Source organism: Melanerpes formicivorus, unplaced genomic scaffold (assembly GCF_026170545.1).
Source record: "Melanerpes formicivorus ecotype bairdi unplaced genomic scaffold, bMelFor1.0.p_v2 SCAF_13, whole genome shotgun sequence".
In the NCBI taxonomy this organism is placed as follows: domain Eukaryota; kingdom Metazoa; phylum Chordata; class Aves; order Piciformes; family Picidae; genus Melanerpes; species Melanerpes formicivorus.
In genome coordinates, this window is record NW_027142365.1 from 6,048,844 (window position 1) to 6,076,115 (window position 27,272).

General features: G+C 43.6%; 1 protein-coding gene across 1 annotated transcript; it reads right to left on the bottom strand.

Annotated features, from left to right (window-relative positions):
• Positions 1 to 754: 754 nt before the first annotated feature.
• Positions 755 to 27,023, bottom strand: EXOG (exo/endonuclease G). Its single transcript, XM_068145944.1, has 6 exons — positions 26,867 to 27,023; positions 25,318 to 25,467; positions 21,814 to 21,953; positions 19,580 to 19,656; positions 15,624 to 15,738; positions 755 to 1,351 (listed from the first exon to the last, which is right to left on the bottom strand). Exons 1-6 carry the CDS (start codon positions 27,012 to 27,014, stop codon positions 890 to 892), a joined length of 1,092 nt encoding a protein of 363 aa, XP_068002045.1. The 5' UTR covers positions 27,015 to 27,023; the 3' UTR covers positions 755 to 889.
• Positions 27,024 to 27,272: the final 249 nt, after the last annotated feature.

Consider the following 27,272-nt stretch of genomic DNA (forward strand, 5'->3'; position numbering starts at 1 on the left):
GAAGTTTACAGACCAGAGGCTGATACAAGGCAAATAAAGCCAGTGAGTGACCAGCAGAAACGAAAAAGCAAGCAGCACTCACCTCTGAAATCAATTTGCAACAAAACTTGCTCATCCAAACTCAGTGAGCAAAGTGAAATATTAAGTTTAAAGTAATTTATGAAAGCCCCACCTACACTTGTAGCTACCTATGCAAACTCTGCCCTTATTGTTATTTCTTTTAATTGCACAATTCTCCATGAATGGAAGAAGCCCTCTGCAAAGGACAACAGTTGACAGCTACTGACACGCTGAACTATCCAAAGCACACAAGGTCAGGAGAGGTAAGGGACAATCTGGTTTGGTTAACAGAGCTATGTGAAGAGTGTAAGGGATTTACATTGTGTCTTGCAGGTCTCTGGCAAAAGGGTGTTAAATGAAACATTTCTCCATTCATTGGGTTTTAAAAATTCTCAGAAAGCACCACTGCTTCTCCAGCATCACACTGAAAGCCCTTTGCAGGCAGAATTACATTCAAACATGTTCCAGTTATACTCCAAGGTGTCTACTGTCTATTTTTATAGTATTCCTAGAAGGGATTCCATACAAACCCCAAGTCTGACGTCTCACTTGGAAAATAGCACAAAGCCTTTTCTGGAGGTCCAGTAATCTATTCATGCCAGAAAGGGGTCATTTTCATTTCCCATATCTAAGTACTGCAGCAAATCATGTGTGTGCATCATGTTACACAAGAATGAACGTTATTCCAAACCCACCAGCTTCCAAATATTTCTTTATTGTTTTCTTCACAACTCAAACCAGGACAATTGATAAAGCCCTTGAGAGGTTGTGTTTGCCCTCAGCTCCCCTTTCAGAGTACAAAACCTCAAGCATCTCCCTGAACGGGTCCTCAGCCAGCTTTCCCCTCTCTAGCTGCTACTTGTTTTTCCTGCAGGAGTTCTTCTTCCTTTTTCTTGTAAAGCTTTAGAAGATACTCATCAGGCTCAATTCCTGCCTCCTGTAGCTCTGACATGGCTTTCTCCAAGCGGTGCAAGGTGCGGGCACCCTGCACTTTTCGAGCGGTGATGTACAAGGTGAATTCCTTGAAGCCCATCAGTTTACAGCTATCCACCTCACAGATGTTTTTGACATCTTTGGTCCTGTCCACCTGGGGGAAGAAAACTAAACCTGACATTTTTTCCAGATCTTCAATCTTCACTTGGAACTCGGTCAGCTGGTGGCTGAAGCCTATGGGATCGTTTGGCACCACAAATGCCCCCAGTACCAAGGGCTCTGTGGACGTCCTGCTCCGCCTGGCAAGGATGACCTTGTAGAGATGGGATGGCACAGCCACATCGTCCTTTCCAATTACCTGTCAAAAGGAAAGTTGTGTTACTGATACAGTTCTTATTGGGAGGGGGGAGGAAAGGAGTTGTGAGACTAAATCTACTACCTCTAAAGAGGAGCCACACATAACTGCACAATGTAACCAGACCAGACCCTGAGGGAAAAGCACTGTTTCATTGCAGCTCCTTATAAAGCTGCTCAGGAATGAGCTAGTTATTTGATGCCTGAATCTCTCACTCAAGCAGGAAAAGCAAGGCAAAGAACACTTCACTGCAGTGTTTTTTTGGTGGCTCTTGGTGTGAGACTTCACCAGAAGGTTCTCTGCCTTTCTCCATAACATCACTGAGTTTATAATACACCATGTGAAGACAAATGACGCAAACAAAAGATCAAAAGATTACTCAGCAATTGCCTAAATATTTGTGAAGATCTGCAATGAGGACCTCTGGTAGAACTCAAAGCTCCCAAGCAGATGCAACTTCAGTTACAGCTGAAGATGAACTAGAGCCAAGCCTGAAAAACACATTTGGAAACAGGCAGTCACCCAGGACCCCAGCTGAATAATCCTGGCACAGTTCTGTAGCTAACTTGAAGGGCTGGTAGAGCTCCTTCCTCATACTGCATCATGGTTTTAATGTTGGAAAGCAGTTTTCAGTTACAATGGCTCTACAACTAAGTTCCTGACCTGACAGTTCCACATCATGTAGTTTTTAATATGCATTTCAAACAAACTCTAACTTACCTTCTCTCAGTTATTTTTCCTCTCTCTATTACCTATACACAGGCTGTATTTAAAAGCTATGGCACCTAAGTGCTTTTCTGAGGGATCTGGATATAAAGAAGTACATTCCATGACTCAGGAGCTTGGAAGAGAAGCCTAGCCAAAGAAAATAAATACACCTATTCCTTCCATAAATGCACAGATTCACTTAAGAGCTTGTACATGTTTGGTTTCATGGAGTGATATAATGGTTTAGGTTAGAAGGGACCTTGAAGATCATCTAGTCTTCTGTTGTATCACTCAGACCAGGATCCAGGAATTTAAGTGAAGCACAAAGAAGGGGGAAATCACAAACATGTGTACAGTAGACATCCCACCCTGTGTCAGGAATACATCCAAGGGAGTATATCTGCTGATGATAAATGTAATCCCTCCAGCATTCAAAAAGTGATGCTCGTGCATGCACTGCATTAGGCCATTTCTTCAATGCTGCTGACCTGGATCTGCCACCCTAACAGAGTGCCAAGCTCACACGTGGAAAATTCGAGTTTTGCAAAACCCTCCTGTGTAATGACCCTTCTAAAATGTGCACTTTTACTCTAATGGTACATAAAAATCCAGTAAATTGCTATCATTTCAAGTATTTGCAATCCCTGCAAAAGCAAAGGCTGCTTGGTTTGAATTTTTGACAGCTTTTGTTAGATACAGTTAAGATACAATTTTTCCAGAGAAAGCTGCTATTTATTTCCCTGCCAGAACTGATCATGTTAATTGAGAGTGTTTTAAAAACTAATCCAGCATATCAATGCTGACATGCTTTGTCCATTCATATAGTTGGTATAACTCAATCACAAAAGAAACACTTCCGTGTGTGCTTTCTTCTGGGAGGACTCAGCACTTCAGCAAAAGACATCACGTTTGTAAAGCTGAACCATGCCTGTGCCTGCTGAGCCAAGGTTCACATCAGTCTGTTAACCAGTTCAGTTACAAATTCTTTCAGCCTGTCTTTTCACAGAATTGTTAGGGCTGGAAGGGACCTCAAGGATCATCTAGTTCCAGCCCCCCCGCCATGGGCATGGACACCTCACACTAGGGTCAGGGTGCTCAGAGCCACATCCTCCCTGGCCTTAAACACTTAAACACTCTGGCCAGCCTGATCTAGTGTGGGGTGTCCCTGCCCATGGCAGAGGGGTTGGAACTAGATGATCCTTGTGGTCCCCTTCAACCCTGACTGATACTATGATACTTCAAGGGATGGGGCTTCTACCACCTCCCTGGGTAACCTGTTGCAGTGTCTCACCACCCTCCTGGTGAAGAACTTCTTCCTAACATCCAATCTGAATTTACCCACTTCTAGTTTTGCTCCATTCCCCCCAGTCCTATCACTGCCTGACACCCTAAAAAGTCCCTCACCAGCTTTCTTGTAGCCCCCTTAATATACTGGAAGGCCACAATAAGGTCTCCTCAGAGCCTTCTCCCCTCCGAACTGAACATCCCCAACTCTCTTTATAGCCACAGCAGAGGTGATCCAGCCCTCTGATTATCCTTGTGGCCTTCTTTGGACACGTTCCAGCATGTCCAGATCCTTCTTGTAACAGGGGCTCCAGTCTCTGCAAGGTTTTTTCTAGTGCTACTAGTGTCTGGAATTCAAACTGCAGGGCAGCCCCAACTGTCTTCATAGGAGAGGTGTTCCAGTCCTCTCCTGGCCCTTCTCTGGACACATTCCAGCATGTGCTTCTGTTGCCACCGTTTTAAGAGACCACTGTTTTAAGTATTACTGCTTAGACCAAACCCAGAGAAAGTACCTTTAGAAGAAAGGGAAACCTCTGATAAAGTTTTTTCATGTTGTGTACAGTAGTATAGTAGTAGCATTACTACTGTTTATGGTAAATGTGCTGTTAGATTTCTTTACACTGTTGCAAAACATTTTCCTCCCCTCCTCTAAACTCAGCTATTTAACAGCTTTTCTGCAATTTCAACTTTTTTTGTTGTTGTTCTTGCAAATACCTCTCTTACTCCACCAACCTTCTCCTAAATAAAGCCCTGCCTAGACATCTAGCAGTCTTTGCAACTGGGAAGCAACAAATAAATGCTTTATGGCAAATTGACTTTCCCTTTCAACGACGACAGATGTCTTGATAGGGAAATTAGAGCTCCTGAGTGTCAAAGCACTTCGCATTTAGCATTCCGTGTGGGTGAAACCAGCGCTACAGCTCCTCGGGATCAGCGGCATAAATAATCAAAACTGACTGATGCACAGGCAGCCTTAACACACACTAAAAACTACACATCCCCACTTAGTAGAGCTGATGGCTTAAAATGGGATTACAAAATGGATGGTGCTGGGAGTTCAACTCTTTTTGAGATAGATGGTGCTCAAAATGGGGAGTACATGCAACCTACTGGTGGGGACAGGGAAGGAGCCAAGAAGCACAGAAAGCCCTGAGGGGGAGATGAGGGATTGACATTTCCATATTCACCCAAAAGCAGGCAGTGACTGACTCTGGTGAAGGCAGAAGGCTGGAATTCCTTTTCTCCCCTGGAGCAGGGAGCATGCAGAACTCCTCTCCTGCATATTCACAGAATCATAGAATCGATAAGGTTGGAAAAGACCTCAGAGATCATCAAGTCCAACTATCACCCAACATCTCATGACTACCTAAACCATGGCTTCAAGTTCCATGTCCAATCCTTTTTTGAACACCTCTAGGGATGGTGACTCTACCACCTCCCTGGGCAGAACATTCCAATGGCCAATCACTCTTTCTGTGAAGAACTTTCTCTTCACCTTGAGCTTAAACGTCCCCTGGTGCAGCTTGAGACTGTGTCCTCTTGTTCTGGTGCTGGTTGCCTGGGAGAAGAGACCAACCCCCACCTGGCTACAACCACCTTTCAGGAAGTTGTAGACAGCAGTAAGGTCTGCCCTGATCCTCCTCTTCTCCAGGCTAAACCTCAGCTCCCTCAGCCTCTCCTCATAGGGCTCCTAGGGTAAGGCAGAAGAGAAGGAAGAGGCTACACAACACAGCTGCATTGCACCCTGCAGCAGCTGCAGCCTCCTGAGAGAAGGCAGCAGTGGGACTAAACCTGGTTCCCCAGGGTGGCTGAGCCAACAATCTCCTGCAGCACTCCTGGGCAGTATGGCCTGCACTGCCTTTCCCAGACCTCTTCACATACTTGTCTCCACATGAACGCACACTAGGCTCTCCTTAGCTGGGCTCCCTTCTCTTCTTAACACCTCCCACACAAATGCACAAACCAGCATCCTCTGTTGCATAAAGGGCTAGAGGAAGGGTGAACACATAGAGGGGGCTGCTGCCAATGTCTGCAATTAGTGGGTACATGACATATGTAAAACAAACAGGTGAATGCTGAGAGAGCCAGCAGAGGGAACAGGGGATTGAGTCTGAGGGCTGAGTGGGTAGATGGAAAGGCTACAGAATGAATAGAGCTGCACATAGAATAGTTAGGTATGAAATGGAAATGCTGAATGCCTGAAGTGGGTGTTAAGGGAAAACAGACCCTGTGCTTATGTAATATTATGCAAATATATATATGTATTCTATGCAAAATAATGCACATTTGGAAGGAAAAGAGGACTAGTTGAAAATTGAAGAAGGAGCTACTTTCCTTTTGTGGCATGCATTTCTAAATACAACTCAATTCTATATAGGCAATGGCCATACATGTAATTTATATACCACTTCAGTTCCAGATAAGCTCCCTTTTAAGGATTTAAATAACACCTAAACAGTGTGCAGGCTTCATACTAGTCCTCTGAATAGCAGTAAACTACTTCTGTAATTACTTCACTGAGTTCTAATACTGTTAAAGTGATTAAAATAAACTCCAGCCTGTTGAACAGCCAGAGTTCTCAGGTGCCCTTTCCTTAAACAAAAATGGGACATTGAAGTTCTATCCCAGCTCATTCTGCTGCAGAAAACCATCAAAAGAGGGTGCCTGATTTCTCTGACAGTAAATATGAACAACAAGGATCATACATGGGCTTTTCTGCACTTTAATGCCTGTATGGATCATGCACAGGATGCACCACCAATAATTCAAGCAGCCAGCATAACCCAGGGATTTCTGTTAGAAAAGGATGTCCATCAGCATGCTCTGTAATGTACCACAATTTGCCTTTCTTATGGGACTAGATACAGAAGCTGCAGAGTAGAGTTTCTTTAGATTTGCCCCCCACATGCAGCTCAACAGCCAGGAAAAGAAGTTCAGTGCAATTTCTGTAGAGGCAAAGTTTGTAACAGAAGCAATAGGTAGGAAACAACAACTCATTTCCTATTGCCACCTAGAGGATTCTCCTCCCTAACTACAGCAGCCTGAATCACTATTCTCATCTGCAGCATCCCATTTATCTCAATGCATGCCTAACAGAGGCAGAGAGCATATGCTCCTATTGTAACAGAAGAGAAAATGGGTTAAGATTATCCATGCACAGATGTTGACTTTGATTTGTGCTCAGCTATCCACAGGCAGCAGATGATCCTTCAGCAATCAATGCCTGGAACAGCTATCTGTCCCAGCTGGAGAAGAGCAACAGTTTTTAATAGTATCTGTGATTCAGAAAAAAACAACAAACCACCAAACAAACAAAAATCTGATGTGCCAATACAAGAAAGAAAACACAGCAGTGACCTGTTGGAAAAATCACTGCTGTCCCACATGGTTTCACACCATGCTGACAACAGGCCACACAGTAAATTTCTCTGTGATCCTTTGAATACTAACATTTGCTATTTCCCTAACATTTTGTTTAATCCTGCAAAATTTCATCAGTCTCCTAAAAGAAAAAAAAATAAGCACTCAAGCTAAAAGCCTTCTTTTTATAGCTTTAAATATATGCCCTTCCCATCATCATTTGGGAAACCAATGTGAAATTTCAGATACTGTTGCATCAGTTCAACATAGAAACGTTTGCTCTAACTTTTTGCAGCTGCCTATTCCTTTCACATTTGCTTTGCTCTCATTTTCTCTGCTGATCTGAGGCTGGCTGAAGCCCTACAACTGAACCAATATAGTCCAGTAATGCACATTATGATGATGGCGTTTTCACAGAATCACCCAGGCTGGAAGAGACCTCAAAGATCAGCAAGTCCAACCTGGCACCACAGACCTCATGACTAAACTATGGCACCAAGTGCCACGTCCAGTCCCCTCTTGAACACCTCCAGGGATGGTGACTCCACCACCACCCTGGGCAGCACACTCCAATGCCTACCAACTCTCTCAGTGAAGAACTTTCTCTTCACCTCCAGCCTAAACTTCCCCTGGTGCAGCTTGAGACTCTGTCCTCTTGTTCTGGTGCTGGTTGTCTAGGAGAAGAGACCAACCCCCTCCTGGCTACAACCACCCTTCAGGTAGTTGTAGAGAGCAATGAGGTCTCCCCTGAGCCTCCTCTTCTCCAGGCTAAACAACCCCAGCTCCCTCAGCCTCTCCTCGTAGGGCTTGTGCTGGAGGCCTCTCCCCAGCCTCATCACAGTGTTTTATTGGGGCTTTTTTATTATGATTATTATTGACACTTTTATTGACATTCCACAAGTCTGTATAAATTTGTAACACTCCTCAATGCCCAATTAAACATGAACAGCTGCCATGAGGACAGGCCAGTAAAATGTGTGCACTTGTTGACATTTAGAGATGTTTACAAATTGCTAAAGCAACACACGTGTTGGTAAGCAGTTAGACAAATTTAAAGAGCCCACAGGGACAGGGAAAGATGAGGGCAGAACTAACACAATTTCTTAAAACAAAGAGACCTCAGTGAGCTTTGATAAATCTGGTCTCAATAGCTAAGGCACTGGTGGGGATTTGTCTTAAGGCTGGCTTTCCTCAGGATTTTGGCTGAATCCTTAAATTGTTCTTGGTCATAGTTTTCAACATTGGAGGTAGGACAAATCTTTGTTTAGAATAAACCTTTATTTAGAATAAACCAAACCAGGTTGGAAGAGACCTTCAAGATCATCGTGTCCAACCCATCAACCAATCCAACCCACCCAAACAGCTAACCCATGGCACCAAGCACCCCATCAAGACCCCTCCTGAACACCTCCAATGACGGTGACTCCACCACCTCCCCGGGCAGCCCATTCCAATGGGCAATCACTCTCTCTGTATAGAACTTCTTCCTAACATCCAACCTGAACCTCCCCTGGTACAGCCTGAGACTCTGTCCTCTTGTTCTGGTACTAGCTGCCTGGGAGAAGAGACCATCATCCACATGTCTACAACCTCCCTTCAGGTAGTTGTAGAGAGTGATAAGGTCTCCCCTGAGTCTCCTCCTCTCCAGGCTAAGCAACCCCAGCTCCCTCAGTCTTTCCTCATAGGGCTGTGTTCCAAGCCCCTCACCAACTTTGTTGCCCTTCTCTGGACTCGTTCCAGCAAGTCAACCTCCTTCCTAAACTGAGGGGCCCAGAACTGGACACAGGACTCAAGGTGTGGCCTAACCAGTGCAGTGTACAGGGGCAGAATGACCTCCCTGCTCCTGCTGGCCACACTCTTCCTGATGCAGGCCAGGATGCCATTGGCCCTCTTGGCTGCCTGGGCACACTGCAGGCTCATGTTCAGCCTACCATCGACCAGTACCCCCAGGTCCCTCTCTGCCTGGCTGGTCTGGAGCCACTCTGACCCCAGCCTGTAGCTCTGCATGGGGTTGTTGTGGCCAATAACACAACCCTGACACACGAAATAATGACGACATTTGTTGGTGGCATCTAGGGTAAGTTTAGGCATATGGAATTAATTATTATCACCTTCATGGTGATAGTCAGATAAATATGGGGCAAAGCAGTTCCTAAAAATTACAGTTTGGAGTTCATGAGAACCAAAACTCCATTCTTACATAAACAGGAGAAAAGAGCTACATAAGGTCTAATGGCAGAACACTTGAGATTGGATTAGAAAAGAGTGTAGCTCTTATTACAAATTTTAAACCATACACAAATGTTACCATGTTTTCATTTTATATTGGACTTGTTACAGTTTCCCACAGCTGAAAGAGTAGGAATAATCTTCAAAAGTACTCATGAATCTAAAAGTAGTATTTTGCCACCTAGTGACTGGAAAATGAAAATCAGCCCTGAAGAGAATTAGCAGAAGGTCCCTTTCAACAGCAAGTGCCAGCTCTGGATTGGCAATTATCTGAGATTCTCTCAGAACCTGGTAAACAGAAATCACATTCAATCATGCCTTAACTGCCAGCACACACTGAAGGGTCCTTACATCAGAGGATATCATCATCAAATACATTAAAATGATAGCTCCAGAAATTCCCTCTATGCTCCAGTAACTGTTTCTTCCCTCACTCTCTCTGTATAAAAACCAGAGTTTAGAACTAAACCATATGGCAAACCAGAACTGACTGAAAACAAGCACACACACGATTCTCTGTGTAGCAGTACTTCCATCTACATCTGGGAATAACAAAATTAAGACTTCTGTCACATTTCTTGGTGGACAGAATTCCAAAACATCATTTGTGTCACCCAAAATAAGACTGCAGCTTTCTCTGAACAAGGATTTGTTTTGTTTCAGCTGTAACCTGAGGCATGATACCGACCAGGCCTATCAAATGTTTTACTGTATAGCGTTCCTGTGTGACAATCCAGAGCTGGATTAGGATTTGATACTAAATTCTGCACAGAAACAAGACTTTCTGGCAGTATACAAAAAAAAATCCCCCCTGCAATCAATATAATTTTATTTACTTGACCATTGTGACAGCATTAACTGCTGTCACTCCAGCTCCTTTTCAGATCTGTGTTAGGCAGTGCTGATTCTGTTGCTAATGCTCTTTCCACAATATTTAGGAGTACTCTGTCAGACACCATGGAGAAGAACTGAAGGGTGTGAGCTAGCAATACAGAAAATAGAAAATACTACAGATAAAAGTCAGAGTGACAATCTGCCAAGCACTCCAAAATGCAAATGTATGCACTTCAGGAAAATCTAATTTGCTCTGGCTGGTCTGATTGCTGTTGCCAAATCATTTGGCAATGCTTACAAGGAAAGCAAGGAAAAAAAGAATAGAAGAGATAAAAAAAAAACCCAACAACACAAAAGCTGTGCCTCAATACATAGTTGTGGCATTAAAATCATAAAGGTGTGGGTAGTATGACGACACTGTCTTTACAGGATGACAGATAACTACTTCCACAGAATCCATTTAATCCACACTTAACAACTGAAATCCACTCTATACAGTCCCCATCCCCACTCTTCCTATAATCAAAAGAGCCTTTGGGATGGGTACAGTGCTAAATAAAAGCAACCCCATAAATCTATCCTGCACCTTTGGTGTCTGTTCCCCTCCAATCTCAACCCAGTGTCTATTATTTTCATTTGTACATCATGTCTAAATTTAGAGCTGACAGAGTCCTAGTCATTTACACCAGCTGATCCAAGATCTAGCCCTTTGCATGTAAGTTTTATGGGACATATATGATGGACCTAGATCCAGCAGCTGTCTGTGTAGCCTTGAGCCATTTGGAGTAGCCAAAAAGCAGCAACAGGCCCAAGTTTATTTCCTCCTTTAACAGGAATTCCTTATCTTATAACATCTTGCCTAGAAGAAAAATCTCTTCTACTTCTGGAAGCTGACTGAGGAAAACCATCAGGTATCATCTTATATTTCAAAGGTGCAATTCATTTCTCAGGGACTTACTTGCCACAGAACTAGATGATAAGTAGGTGTATTTGCTGGTACCACTAGTGTGCATCTCTGGCCCAGCCTAGTCATCCAGTTTTGAAAAATGAAACAGCAGATACAAGAGCAGTCTGAGCCTAGAATATCAATAGAAAGTACATTAAAATGTCTTACTCAAACAAAAACCAAAACCTGTACTTTTATTCACCAACCACAGTCAATTCTTCCTAAATGAGCATTTACTACAATGGCACTGGGAATGAGAAGGGTGGAGAACCAAGCACAACTCAGGGGATTCGCTGCAAAAAGACAATCTGTATTTCAAACTCCAAATCTGCTGACAGAAGAAAATCGCCGAAGTGACAGCCACTGGAGAACAACAATGTATAAAACAAGACAGTGTCATTTTGATTTGATCTGGACAAAGATGAAAAACCTGCATCTGCCTCTCCAATACCACCGAACAGATTTTTCCTGTTGGCATTCTATTCTGCATATATTCTCCAAATATGTTTTTCAGATACCAAGCACAGTCATCAATCTCCTCTTTGCAATAAAAGCCTCCGCTGGAGACAGATGAAATGACAGAACATATCTGAGGATACAGCAAGTTCAGCCAATAGATAGAACAACACTGGCATCTAAGGAGTTCAAGGTTAATTCCCTTTCTGGAATTAAACAGCAAATGGTACCAGAGTCCAAGCAGGAACTGGGAACAATGCCATGACCGATGTTCTGTTTTTCCTCTGTAGTGATCTAAAAATAACCTTTTTGGATGTCTGATGAGAAAAACACCAGCCTGTAAAGCCATGGATACATATTTCACCACTCCTTTAGCCAAAAACATGGAAACTAAGATTGAAGAGAGGATCTGACACCAATCAATGCAGACACTTTTGCCATAGTACTTCTATGTCTTCTTTTTTCCACAGCTGTAGTCCCAGAGAAGAAGAAAAACATTAGGAAGAAGCTCAGCCTTAACAGTCACATCACCAGATTATAGGTTGTGTTTCAGCACCATTGTGTGTACTACAGCACTTCTACTTAAATAGCACTTACAAAGAAAAAGGACACCTTCTCACATCAGCTTCATAAGCCCAAACAATGAGGACTAAAAGCCTTTCATTGCTAAGTCACTTGTTTGAACCTAGGAGAGTTCACTCCGAAAGATAGCTAAGAATTACCTTCCCTTCTCACTCAGCTGCCACCTCTTAGTGTTCTTGGTTTAGGGGCAGAATCCCAGACTACCAAAATCAAAGGCAATGACTGCAATTATATCCAATGTACCTCTTTGAAAAGAGCTTCTCTCCAGTGATTTGACAGGTTGTGTTCTCTCTTCTAAGTGTATGTGTTGATGTAAGGAAAAAACCAAAAAGACTCAAAAAACCCAACACATCACTCCACTCCACTCTAAAGTCTCTCTCCACAGAGGAAACCTTCAATGGCAAGCACAAGAACTAATGCCACAAAGAGGTTTCCAAATAATAAAGCAATTCTCAGGCTGTACCTATTTACACTTAAGAGTGCAGAGAAAGAGGACCCAAACCAAATAATCTGATATTTAAAACAAAGCAAGAAGTAAGACCCCCAGAATCAACAGTTTACTTTTCCCACCTGTGGACAGCATTACCTGCACTGAAATACAGGTTAAATGCAAATCAATTTACATAATGAAGCTCACTGTGGGAAGCCAAGGAAAGGACTTCTGAATGTGGCCAAATGGCCAAACGAAAACATGAGCATCATCACTCCACTGTTTTCAGCCTCACACTGAACTTCACTTCATTATAATAATAAAAAACCAGGTTGGAAGAGACCTTCAAGATCATTGTGTCCAACCCAATTGGTTGACCAACCCAACCCACCTAAACAACTAAACCATGGCACCAAGCACCCCATCAAGTCTCCTCCTGAACACCTCCAATGACAGTGACTCCACCACCTCCCCAGGCAGCCCATTCCAATGGGCAATCACTCTCTCTGTATAGAACTTCTTCCTAACATCCAACCTAAACCTCCCCTGGCACAGCCTGAGACTGTGTCCTCTTGTTCTGGTACTGGCTGCCTGGGAGAAGAGACCATCATCCACCTGTCTACAACCTCCCTTCAGGTAGTAGTAGAGAGTGATAAGGTCACCCCTGAGTCTCCTCCTCTCCAGGCTAAGCAACCCCAGCTCCCTCAGTCTCTCCTCATAGGGCTTGTGTTCCAATTCCTTACCAACTTTGTTGCCCTTCTCTGGACTCGTTCCAGCAAGTCAACATCCTTCCTAAACTAAGGTGCCCAGAACTGGACACAGTACTCGAGGTGTGGCCTAACCAGTGCAGTGTACGGAGGCAGAATGACCTCCCTGCTCCTGCTGGCCACACTGTTCCTGATGCAGGCCAGGATGCCATTGGCCCTCTTGGCTGCCTGGGCACACTGCAGGCTCATGTTCAGCCTACCATCGACCAGTAACCCCAGGTGCCTCTCTGCCTGGCCGCTCTCCAGCCACTCTGACCCCAGCCTGTAGCACTGCATGGGGTTGTTGTGGCCCATGTGCAGAACCCGGCACTTGGATGTGTTCAACCTCATGCCATTGGATTCTCCCAAACTGATAAAACATTCATAGAAGACCAGAGTTTTCATCAAACCCAAAGATGAAGAAGACATCTTGGCAACAGACAAGAAGAGAATAATATGATAATCAAAGCAGCATGAACATTTTGTGCCACTAATATTCCATCACTGCATCCTGGTGTCACGTTGTTTTGAACGAAGGCAGTAAGATGTAGGACCTGCTCTTCTTTTTACCTGTGGAATACTAAAATATACCTTTCAAAACCCAAATGGAGAGCCACAAGCATTTTTCAAAAAAAGGTTAATCTTTCTCTCCTAAGTAAACACTTTCTCTAGAGAGAAACTAGAAAATGGTGACAAAGATTAATGTGAGGGAGTTGATAGATGATTCAACTGCTTCCTGGAAAATAATTTCCAGTTATAAAATGTTCAATTCAGCTCAGGATTTGTAATTCTTTGCTAAGTAAGATGAATATATATTTTTAGGGATACAAAAATAAATGCAGTATCCTGATAGCTACAAGGAGGCAAATTCCAGTAAGCTATGTGCAAGCCTGGAGAACTCTTATGGTATCCTTCTGCATGACAGTAAGCCAAGCACTCAGCTCCTGCTCCCAGCTATGTGCTTTTGGACATAGCTCAGGCTGTCACCAGTAATTGCTGGACTCCTTTGTGTGCAGTTCTAGCTAAGTAGAAAACAAGCCCAGTAAGCAAATGAAGAGTCCAATATGGATGGTTTTCTATAGCATCTTGTAGAAGGCCCTGTTACTACCACTGCTGGCAGACAAGAAAAAGCAATGGAAAGTATAATGAACAATAGTGAAGTCAGCACTCTCCCTTTGGGTGGCAAGGAACCACTGCCAGCTCAAAGCTGTCAATCACATGGCAGTGGTCATACTTCTTAACCAGAGCTTATGTCCTCAGAAATGAGCACTACTGTCATCATTGTCACAAAGATGCGGTGAGAGCTGAAGTTTGGAACTGCTACTGAGTGTGAAAAAAATATCACCCTGTTATTACTGCATTCTTCATGTGCATAACATATGACTGACTGGAAAACAAAAGTAACAACAAACACAAAACCAGAGCTGTGATTTTGTCACAGACAAGGTCACAGACATGTGTTGGTGGGGACATAAAGGACAGTTTCTAAAGAAATAGAGGTAAACGTGAACAGGAAAAATTACATTTATATCTTGACTGAGTTCTAGGATGAATCAAGAGAAAATGAGTTGTGTACTTACAATGGAGAAATAGTTCCTAACTCTGACTGCTCAATAAGCTAGTGTTGAAAGCTGAACATCTCTCTTTTCTGTCTCTCACAGCCCTCTGAAACTGGGCTTTGTTATAGTGACCTCATTCATTGCTCCTCAGAGAACTAGTTAGACAGGTGAATAACTCATGAGTTAAAGCTGCAGTTGATCCAAGTACTTATTTTCAAGGAAAAGTGTTTTTTCAAGAGGTGCAAAATACAGCATTTATTATATGCACTATGCTAGCTTTCATTTAGCAACTGAAAACAGTAATAATAACTCATTTCAGCAGGGGCAGAAGGGAATACTCCCTCCCTTGAATACTTTACTATGTTGAGATGCTACAGATGTCTAAGCACATGCTTACAAGAAGTCAGGATAAGCAGTAATAAATTCACCTATCACCTTGGTAGACTTTTCCATCTGACTATCAGTGATGGTTTCCAGAGGCTATGCATGATCAATCCTACATTTTCAGAGTATTTTAAGCAGGTAATAAAAATGAGGGACCAAAAGAAGTAGGGTTATCAGTAGCACTTGGGGGTATCAGTACCATGGAGCAATGATTAACCACATTCACCTAAAACCTACTGAACTTGAATGGAGTCTTTCAACTGACTTTGATATGCCCAGAATCTCAGAGAAGTGATGCATATGAGCTGTCAGCAAACAACTGCTTTTGAAATTAATGGAGCACAGGCATTCTAACACCCTATACAGTTTTGAGAAACCCACATCATCCTTGTATTGCACTGCTTTGAAAATGTATCAATAAATGATTGAAGAGATGCCTACACATCAGCAAAATCCACTAACTCCCTACTTCGATACTGCCGTGTGTTAGAGAACTCAGAAACCAGTTTTACTGCAGCCTGTGGACAAACATTTAACAGACCTCTCTTTGTAAATAAAGCATGTTATTTTAAAATTATACTTTTTCATGTGCAGGCAAGATATAACATCCCTACTTACTGAACCTGTCTCTGCTGGTATTGGACATTCCAAACATTCTGCATGTACTAGGATGTTTAACTGTGTTTTAGCAAGCCACAAAATGGATTACAAACAACAATTGCCATAGCAGTGTTAACCCAACAACACATATACATACCTGATAAGTAACGGTCTTCTTTCCATCATCATTTGTTTGAGGTAAGGTCAGAGGTCCAGAAACTACCCAAACATCCTCAAATCTCTCGGTCAGCTCCCGACAATACATTTCCATTCTGGAACATATTTGTCAGATAGGGTAAAGTCAGATGGGAAAACTCAACATTATAATCTTTGAGACACACTGTGAAGGGCAAGATTAACTACTGGCAGTTTGGGAGCATTTTTCCAAACTCATGCAACTGACTTGCAAGCCAAAGAGGGGAAAATGCCAACCTATTCTCACTTGTTCACTTATTTAAGGACAGGCCCACGTCACACACACTTGGAAATCGTTTCGGTAGCCTTACCATCCACCCTGAAAATCTGAGTCCTCTACTTATTCCCACACTTGACACCAGAAAGATCCTGTTGATGGTTACTTGAGATTAGTAGAATATTTGTTTTAAACAGCAGGTTGTGGTGCTCTTCAAAAGGTTTTACTACATTACTGGATTTGTATGCTCCTTCCCTAGGAACCAATGTCCTGTAAGACAGCTCCTCCTGTAGCTCAAAGTACTTAGGGAGGTTTCTACAAGTCAGTCCCACCAAGTTCACTTATTGGCTTTCCATACAAAACTGTTTAAAACTGAAGCAGTAACTCTAGAAACAGTAACATTAGTTTTGCTTTTTAAGCTAATTGATTCAATTTGCAGCAGAAAACATTTCTCTGCATAAGGCTTCTGGACCATTCCTGCTTTGCCTATTGTATGTATTACTATAACAAGTCATTAACATATTATTTACATACTATAGCTCATTTTTGCTCTATCCCCAAGCATTATAGAAATCACACACAGTGAGTGCCTGTTGGTCCTTTACAAATGACAGAATTACACTTCACTCAAATGGACAACCCACAACATCAGACAGGTAAGACCAATTAATCTGGCTGCCTCTGAAAGGGGGAAGTTTCAACCCCTTCTGTGTCTCATCCCTGTTCCTCAAACCTCTCCCTTGGGCCACCTCTGGCACTCTTATCTGTCAATAACCCTGAACAAAACCTGGTTGTTCTGTCTTTTTGTGTGTGTGTGTGTGTGTGTGCTGGGTTAGCAAGTTACATCAGTTCACACAAAGCAGAATTAGCAGGAATGAGCCCCACAAAACAGAATTATCAGGAATGAGCCCTTCTTTGGTAATAGTGAGCTGCCACGTGATACACCAAAGTATTGACCACAAGCTCATTTTTTTTTCCCTGCTGTCATCAGCTTTGCTTCCAAGCAGCTCAGCTCCTCAGGCTGTCTCACGCATGGCAGTACAAACACCACCTGGCACAAAGAAAGAATGGGAATAAATGCAACTAGGGAGCAAACTGCTTTTGGTGCAGCAGGGACAGAGATCAGGTTACAGTGACAATGAAATCACACTCAAAACAGGGCAGAAAGATTATAGTTAAACATCAGGAATGAACAAAGCATGCGTGTTGGAGGGAAGAGAATGAAGTATCAAGACTAAGGTGCAGTTAGATCCCATCACTGAACCAATCTAACAGCTTACTATCTAATAGCTTGCTGAAAGATGCAGTCCTGCTCTTCCCTCTCCTACTACTCTCCTTGTCTGCCCCAGCTGAACAGTGCTACTCCATCTTCCATGCTGGCTCTGGCACTCATCTCACCAGTTGATTGATCCCATTTTCTAATCTGGCAGAAACATAACCAAGCAAAACAAAATGCAAATCAGTTTCACTGGGTTAGCAAAAGGAAATGGCTCCCTGCAGTCAGGCTACTACTTGACTGAGAAAGCAACAAAACCACATGGCTGGAGGCTGGATCACCACCTTAAGAAAAAAAGACTGTTAAACTGACTAAGCTGTATTGCCTGCCTGCACCTCAGAAGACAATTCAAAAGCAAACAATTAAAAAAACCCAGAAAGAGAGCACTGAAGCCAGAAAAAGTTAGAAGCATGTGAAACAGTATCTTTAAAACTATTAAACTTTATTTAGAATAAACTTTACTTAGAATAAACCAAACCAGGTTGGAAGAGACCTTCAAGATCATCACATCCAACCCATCAACCAATCCAACCCCACCTAAACAACTGCACCATGGCACCAAGCACCCCATCAAGTCTCCTCCTGAAAACCTCCAATGATGGTGACTCCACCACCTCCCCAGGCAGCCCATTCCAATGGGCAATCACTCTCTCTGTATAGAACTTCTTCCTAACATCCAACCTGAACCTCCCCTGGCACAGCCTGAGACTGTGTCCTCTTGTTCTGGTGCTGTCTGCCTGGGAGAAGAGACCATCATCTGCCTGTCTACAACTTCCCTTCAGGTAGTTGTAGAGAGTGATAAGGTCACCCCTGAGCCTCCTCTTCTCCAGGCTGAGCAATCCCAGCTCCCTCAGTCTTTCCTCATAGGGCTTGTGTTCCAAACCCCTCACCAACTTTGTTGCCCTTCTCCGGACTCATTCCAGCAAGTCAACCTCCTTCCTAAACTGAGGGGCCCAGAACCGGACACGGTACTTGAGGTGCGGCCTAACCAGTGCAGTGTACAGGGGCAGAATGACCTCCCTGCTCCTGCTGGCCACACTGTTCCTGATGCAGGCCAGGATGCCATTGGCCCTCTTGGCTGCCTGGGCACACTGCAGGCTCCTGTTCAGCCTACCATTGACCAGTACCCCCAGGTCCCTCTCTGCCTGGCTGCTCTCCAGCCACTCTGACCCCAAAAACTAAAACTATCTGACTAAAACTAATGACTAAAACTAATCACTAAACTAATGACTGACAAACCAAGTGGCAGAAGTACCTAGCTCCTATCTTTAAACTGTGGAGATGGGGTGAAAAAGCAATTGAACTGCAGGGCTGATAGTTTCAGGGGAAATTTTCAAACACTCCCCACGATCCCTGATTAGGCAGCGATCCTGCTTAAGTGAAATAAAGGTTTCCTACCTGGAATTGGCACAAATACCTAGCTCTGGTATAAGGAAATTCTATGCTCAAATAGTTGAGTTATTAAAACAATTAAAAAAAATAATTTTGTTAACCTTCCCTTGAGTGAACCTTGGAAGTTCATCATGTTCCCCTCCTGGTTTTGAGTCTTAACATTCTGTAAGTCCTGTGCAAGAAACACCGCTGCTTTTATTACTGTATTTCTCTGCTCAAAGAAGGGAAAGAATAAAAATCCAATGTGAAGGAAGTTTAAATTTATCAACCACTCACTTCACCTCAAAGCCAATCCACAAGTGGCAGACAACCTGCCTAACTACTACTTGGAAGCCAGCACTTGAAGAAACACCTAAAGACCTCAAGTAGTCACGGCTCAGTGGGGAGTGCTCAGCTCTCCAATTCAAAGTGAACCAATGTCCACACACAGAGATCTGAGCTCTCTCAGAGTGGAATTGTCTTTTTGAGGAAGAGATTGTTAAAATAAGATCCAAACCCTTTCCTTCCTTCTGCTGCATTTTCCTTAAGGATGGAGATATTAAGCCTTTACCCACATCAGCCAGAAGAAGTAATTTGATTTATTCTAAAGAAGTGTCCTTTGCAGTTTGATTGAATAAAGAACTACAGTGACCAACATACTGTTCTTGCACTGTGGAGACTGATCTGCCTTTCATTTCAGACATGGTTTCTATGATCTCTACAATCTATGAAATGCTCTAGAATACTTAGATGTGAAGAAGCTTTATAACTGTAGCATTTTTTTGTTTGTATCATCATAGTATCATTCAGGGTTGGAAGGGACCACAAGGATCATCTAGTTCCAACCCCCCTGCCATGGGCAGGGACACCCCACACTAGATCAGCCTGGCCAGAGCCTTCTCCAGCCTGGTCTTAAACACCTCCAGGGACGGGGCCTCGACCACCTCCCTGGACAACCCATTCCAGGGCTTCACCACTCTCATGGTGAAGAACCTCCTCCTCACATCCACAGCCTGGTATCTTTCACTTATTTTACTTACAAGAAATGTCTCACCTGTTCCAAAATCCAGCATTATTTTCATAATTCTGAGGCACAATGTTGGACAGATAAAAGGTTTCAGCCATAGCTCTCTGTAAACAGAAGGAAAATAAATAAATAAATAATGTCATTGAAACCTCTATGAGCTGATCAGAATCCATTTCTACTTTAGTGTTAACATTGCCAACACAAAAGGTCAGGTAAAACCCAAGTCAGAATATTTCCAAGACTCTTTTAGCTGAGGAGGTGCATAACTGAGGGGCAAATACTGCAAAATTTACCTTTTTTTGTTTAAACAGAAACACAGCACAAGAATACCCAACTAAAGAGGCACAGGAATTGTGTTATGTCTTTGGAAGCTACTGACTGCTCTTCTTCTTGAATGGGAAGGATGCTTTCAGACATGCCTTTCATTGATTTGACTGCCTAGTAGCTAACTTTTCCATTCCCTGACAAGAAAAGACTTTATTAAAAATCACCATCCATATTTCACAAATACGTAACATGCATGCAAATGAAATGACTTATGAGAGCTTAACAGTAAAACATCTACTTCATTTTATCCTTTAAAAGTTCTATAAACCTTTCCAAGCTTAGGCCTACTTATCTCCAGATGCAAAGGACCTGGCACTATTTTTCAGCCTGCACAGGGAAACACAGGGTAAAATATTTCCAAGACCTTAACCCAGAATATTCATAGGTCCTGTACTTGTCAATATTTTTCACATACTACTTCTTCAAAGTGAAGGGGCTGGCAGCACTCCTTAGGATAGCAAGTGAATACTACCTGCACTAATTAAACAGTGAAAGTATGTTTTCCTGTCATGTATTTGAAAGGCTGTATCATCTCACTGCATTTAGAATACAATAGAATTAGAATGGAATTAACTAGGTTGGAAAAGACCTTCAAGATCACTGAGTCCAGCCTATCACCCAACTAAATCATGGCACCAAGTGCCTCATCCAGTCTCTTCTTAAACATCTCCAGTGATGGTGACTCCACCAGCTCCCTGGACAGCACATTCCAATGGCCAATCTCTCTTTCTATGAAGAACTTCTTCCTAACATCCAGCCTAAACCTCCCCTGGCACAGCTTGAGACTGTGTCCTCTTCTTCTGGTGCTGGTTGCCTGGGAGAAGAGACCAACCCCCACCTGGCTACAACCTCCCTTCAGGTAGGCTTCAGGTCATCCCTGAGCCTCCTCTTCTCCAGGGTAAGCAACCCCAGCTCCCTCAGCCTCTCCTCATAGGGCTGTGCTCCAAATCCCTCCCCAGCTTTCTTGCCCTTCTTTGGACTCGTTCCAGCATGTCAACATCTTTCCTAAACTGAGGGACCCAGAACTGGACACAGGACTCAAAGTGTGGCCTAACCATTTCAAACCAGGTCCAGGGTCTCTCTGCACAGGGAGTTCACCAGCAAAACCTCCCCAGATATCAGAAATAATAACCAGACTTCGAATAGAAATAAAATGACTCCTCCTTCCATCCACTACATTCCATTGCCCCACTGCATGCCATTCTGCCTGGCAGAAATACAAATTCAAACAGCTTCTTAATTGACAAATCACTGCATTAGGTACATTTCACAAGAGGGTCTAATAAATCCAAGGCTGCTTTGTTAGTCAGCCAAGGCATTAGGGCATGCTTTTCTTACAGCTCAAATAAATGGCAGGTGAGGACGTTTTATAGACTTGAAGAACTACAGCAAAAAAAGCTTCTAATTTACCTCATAGTCATTGCCAGAAAGGAAAAAGCCTTTTAAATCACCCAGGCAATCCCCTTGCCAATACAGCATCTTTGCTTTACCCAATCCAGCTTTAAGCATCTCAGCACCTGCTGGTCAGAATGAAGTCATCGTTTCCTGTCTTCCTTTAACTCAGCGTTGGAAGACACTTCAAGGTTTGTTTGGTGAAGGTTATCACTTTCATTTTACAGGCAGACAATGTGACACACAAGAAGTTGAGAAGACTTGCTTAACACTATACAGTGCAAGATACACTCACATAACCTCTGCCAAACAAGCTAACCTAGGTGTGATTTAATGTGTCTCATTTTTAGACACCTGAAGCAGACATCCTACAGTGCTTAGTCAGGAATAGACCTTGTAATTTCAAATCCAGGTCTGTGCATCAACAATGAGATCATATTAAATCTCAAAACAACTGCAAAAGGAACATTATACATTATTTTAAGGGTCTTTTGGCCCTTTCCAACTGATAAATACAATTAAGAAGAGAAAAGAAGTCTTACTGTTGAGAATTTGTTATCTCCTGCTGGTGCCATGTGTCCTCGGGACCATCCACTCCCAAGGTAGTCTTCATTGACAGCACTAAACATTAGAGGGATGTTAGGATCTGGTCTGAATTTACAGTGTTTTCGGTCTGCATTGCCTGAGGAATAACAGACTAAATTGTTAGGTCATCATTAAACCATCACAATGACAAGACAAGAAGAACTGCTTCTGACCCATCTTGCCAAGTGCCTCATGCTTAGTGAATTAAAATACTAATCTAATCTGAGTATTTGCTCCTCAACCATACAAGAGAAGAGTTCAACTTAGATATCTGTGCTCCAGTCCTAGATTAATTCCTGCCACACATTAGATGCAATACACAGGACCATTTTATACTTCCTTTTTCATTTTAAGTGTGAATTGGGGTCTGTTACACACCTGAGAGAACTTTCCTCAAACTTGCACTTTATAAAGTACTTCCTGCTGCAATACAACGTGAGTGGCAATTTTCAACAGTGATCACTGCTGCCTGTGCATACACACACAAACTGCACACACTTTGGCTTCTTTATCATGTCAATATTATCAGTGAGCACATCATGCACCCTGTACTTCCTTCTGTTCCAGACTGAGAACAAAAAGCAGCTTTGTAGAACCCAGAATATGCAAGAACCACAAGGAAGAAGGGAAGGAGTGGAAAAATCAGCATGTGTACAGATAATGCAGCTCCTGAAAACCAGCACCTGTAAGCAATTTCCTCTTTGATGACCATCTGTGCCTAGGTTGATGGAGTTCATGTCAAAGCAGAGAGGTGGTCAGGGTATCTTTATGGAGTGCAGGCAACAAGGAAGGAATTTCATGTCTCTTTTTTTGGTAGAGCACATGATATGATAATGCCTTCAATATAGGACTGATGCTGAAGAAGCAATGCTGACAAGTTTATTAGTGTGCAAAACAACAGAATTTCTATTAAGAAGTCCTATTTAATCTCAGTATTTAAGACAGAGTGTAATTTATCAATAAAAATGGAAAAGCATCTCCTCACATATTCTCTATTCACTGCTTTAATACAAATGGCCAGTTTCCTCTGAAAACCATTTTGTACATCTCTTTTACACACAAAGCTAATTTCACTGTGTTTTTTAAACAGCTAAGTTCTCACTTATCAATAAAACAATTTTTTACATTGCATCCTTTCAAAATTACAGGACATGGAAAGTTTTGGTGACCTTGCCTGGACAAAAGTTTCACCTCAAATCTCAATTGCCAGGCATAAATCAGAGCTGAATGCTTCAAGATGCTCAGGTCCAGCTTGCAGGTTAGTTGTATCTGATCATCTGGGAAACATTTTAACAATTCAGTTGTTAAGGCCCACTTGAAAGAAGCCTGGAATTAACTGCTTTCTTTTCAGAAAAGAATGGAATCAATGATGCTACTTAGGGGTTGGTTATAAATATTTTCAAGATCATGCTTTTAATTTTGAAAGGTAATTTGAAGACAGTTATTAAGATATATTTATAGGGCTACTGTGCTCATAAAACATTTTACAATTACACAGTTACCTCCATTACTAATAATTTGCTTTATAAAAACTGAACTAATGCTATAAACTTAATTTACAATGACTGTATACCAGTCATATTTCATTCACCACAGACAGGAAGAAAATCACTGAGCCTCTGTCTTGCATAAAGAACAGGGGAATGAGTATTAGATAATGCACATCAGAAAATACAACAGGACTGCATCAAGGCAAATAATGGCTGCAGTGAGTAGGCAATGCCCTATCTGGCTTGAACAATCACAACTGTTGATACCCTCTGCTCCATTTTTATCTCACAAATGGGCATGTCATCTTTTCTTCCCATTCTGAGCAATGCTCTTCAAGATCTGCAGAAGAAAGTCTGGACACTAAAGATGTTGACTCCACAAGCATTCACACATATGGGGCACTACCTAAATGGTTTGGTTTATTCTAAATAAAGGATCTTAATCAGGCCACAGAACTAACTATGCTAGCTAAGGATGAAAGCACAATTTTTATGGGCCTAAGCAGTTACATTGAACTTTGCAAGTCTGAACAAGGTAAGCAAAGTTTTATTTTCAGTGTTTCATCTCCTCTTCATTCATGAGTTGATCTGCTGGAGGGTAGAGAGGCTCTGCAGAGGGACCTCGACAGGCTGGACAGATGGGCAGAATCCAACGGCATGAGATTGAACACATCCAAGTGCCGGGTTCTGCACATTGGCCACAACAACCCCATGCAGTGCTACAGGCTGGGGTCAGAGTGGCTGGAGAGCAGCCAGGCAGAGAGGGACCTGGGGCTGCTGGTTGATGGTAGGCTGAACATGAGCCTGCAGTGTGCCCAGGCAGCCAAGAGGGCCAATGGCATCCTGGCCTGCATCAAGAACAGTGTGGCCAGCAGGAGCAGGGAGGTCATTCTGCCCCTGTACACTGCACTGGTTAGGCCACACCTCGAGTCCTGTGTCCAGTTCTGGGCCCCTCAGTTTAGGAAGGAGGTTGACTTGCTGGAACGAGTCCAGAGAAGAGCAACAAAGTTGGTGAGGGGTTTGGAACACAAGCCCTATGAGGAGAGGCTGAAGGAGCTGGGGTTGCTTAGCCTGGAGAAGAGGAGGCTCAGGGGTGACCTTATCACTCTCTACAACTACCTGAAGGGAGGTTGTAGACAGGCAGATGATGGTCTCTTCTCCCAGGCAGCCAGTACCAGAACAAGAGGACACAGTCTCAGGCTGCGCCAGGGGAGGTTCAGGTTGGATGTTAGGAAGAAGTTCTATACAGAGAGAGTGATTGCCCATTGGAATGGCCTGCCCAGGGAGGTGGTGGAGTCACCGTCATTGAAGGTGTTCAGGAGGAGACTTGATGGGGTACTTGGTGCCATGGGTCAGCTGTTTGGGTGGGTTGGATTGGTTGATGGGTTGGACACGATGATCTTGAAGGTCTCTTCCAACCTGGTTTGGTTTATTCTAATAAAGGTTTATTCTAATAAAGGTTATTCTAACATGGGGCACTACCTAAACGGATATTAATCAGGCCACAGAACTATGCTAGCTAAGGATGAAAGCACAATTTTTATGGGCCTGAGCAGTTACATTGAACTTTGCAAGTCTGAACAAGGTAAGCAAAGTTTTATTTTCAGTGTTTCATCTTCTCTTCATTCATGTTTAAGAGAGACAAGTTAAGCTTTGCTCCTGCACACACAGATTAGTGTTTATACTGATGTAGATATATCCACCTGGTGCTCACAGGCAGTTTCATAAACTAGTAACAGAAAATTTTCATGGAAATACTCAGTCCTTGGGCCAAGCATACCTTGCAGGTACACCTTGCAAGATATGTTCAACACAACTAGTCCCAACATGAGAAAGAATACCAAAGAGACCTGCCAACCTGCAGAGATCCCTATAGGAATTTTTTCCCTTGCCTGCTCTCAGGTCCACCTTGTGTGAACCCCAAAGCCCATTCTGGATATTACAAATGTAAGGAAATAAATACCTACATACCCAGGGTCTTCTGCTTTGAAATATGTTCAATCACCCATCTCGGCACCCGCTTTGCCTGATCGTAAGACAGTGCATGATTTGTGTAACATCTTGTCTCTGTTCCAGCTTCAGGGAATCCATATTTTTCCAGCAGAGACTCTTCTACGGGTTCTAAGGAGAAAAAAAAACCAGCACATCATCCAAAAATGAAATGTGATTAGAAACAAGACAATAAGGAAAGCATCTCAGTGGATGTAAACACACTGTATAACAAACTACTTGAGGTTACTGCCACAATTAAGGCCTTGAAAAATATTGAGAGCTTTCCAATTAAACTCTTCTGCCCAAATATTCTCACATGAAGAGCTCAGCTCTAGGACTAATTAATTTATCAATGCATACACACAGCTACCTAGCAATCACTCCAGACTTACTTTAAGAAGAAGAGCTACCAGATATATTAGGACAAATCAGACAACAAGGCATTACGGACATAGGAGATCAACACACACACATTTCATCCTTCAGAGCTGAAAATCACACTCCTCCTCACAAACTGAGATGTACGAGTTGAGCATAAGCATGAGTCGTGGCCTCATGGGGAACACTTACACTCTGCTGAATGAATCAAAGCATCACTTCGAGATTTATTTCTTTTGCAAGTAACATTTTTCTCTCATGCAGGAATATTTACATCTGTCTTGCTGACTTCCTTGTCCTCCAGCCATCTGTTTGATAGCAACTCATGTTTTTAGAGCCACTCTTACCATGCTTTTCAATACTTTGGTATTTTAAAAGCCTTCAGGCTGCAGAGAAAACTATCAATTCCCAGCAGAACCTGGTGACCCTCTCCAAGCCTTGCACCCTGCCAGAAGCCAGGGCAAGTGGGCTGGGCTCTTCGCAAGCCAACCGCCCCCACTTCTGCTGGCCTTGTCGCCCCAGTTCTGTGCACGGGGAAGCAACAGCTGAAACTTAGTTGTGGCCTGACTTGAACTATGTGATTAAAAGTAAACAGAGAATCATAGCATTGTTTCAGTTGGAAAAGACCTTTACGATAATCGAGTCCAACCGTAGGATGTACAAATGGGGAAGGTACCAGATCGCACAGGACGACTGCTCTCTGCTTCACACTGCAACACGGGACATTTACAGCCATTGTGGCAGCTCCACCAGAATATTTTTGTCGTGTGTCACTGACACCTCGGTGTGAGCAGGTGCAACGAGGGGAAGCTGCGTTTTTAATTCAAGTTACAACACAGCACCCACAACCAACCTACCTACCCAGGTCCGCCGTAAGGACTGAGGCACGCCAGGCCTTCCTGGCCCGCTTCGGGCATCCCAGGGTGCAGGCAGCAGGGAGAAGGTTGCAGTGAGGGGATGGAGGATGTTTGTAGGGGATGGAGGATGTTTGTAGGGGATGGAGGATGTTTGTAGGGGATGGAGGATGTTTGTAGGGGCCGGGGCCGCACGGAAACGCCGCTGCCACAGCCTCGCTAAAGGCGCCGCCGCTCCCGCCCCGCGGAGCCACGAGGCCGCCGTACCCAGCATCCCTTCTACCCGTGTTTCTTACCCTCCAGTAGGGCTCGCTCGGGGACCGTTTCCAGCTGGCTCTGGCTGCGGAGGAGCCGCCACGCAGTCCAGCACGACACAGCAGCTCCCGCCGCGGCCCCGCAGACGAAGCCGCCCAGAAAGCGGCGGTGGCGGGGGAAAGCCGCCATGGCGGCGCGACCCGCACTGCACCGCAGCGCACCCTGGCGGCCCGGCGGCGGCAGCAGAGGAGCCTGACTACCACGGTGTCACCGCCTTAGAGCGGCGGCGGCTGGTAGGCGAAGAACGAGCCAAGTGGCATTTGCTGTAGACATGAGAGAGCCGAGGCGCGTTGTTCGCCTTCATGGAGACTACAGGGTCCGCCCGGAGACTGCTGACTAAACTAGTCCCAGACAACGAGGCTGGTACAGGGTTTTGGGACTAGTCAC

Bases quoted from the DNA above. Each gene is read 5' to 3' on its own strand.
- EXOG (XM_068145944.1), bottom strand. From the start codon at position 27,014: ATGGCGGCTTTCCCCCGCCACCGCCGCTTTCTGGGCGGCTTCGTCTGC. The intron at 21,954-25,317 runs GTATGTAGGTAT...GTTATTCCTCAG, and splicing joins TTCAAAGCAGAAGACCCTGG to GCAATGCAGACCGAAAACAC. The intron at 19,657-21,813 runs GTAAGACTTCTT...TTCTGTTTACAG, and splicing joins GAGATAACAAATTCTCAACA to AGAGCTATGGCTGAAACCTT.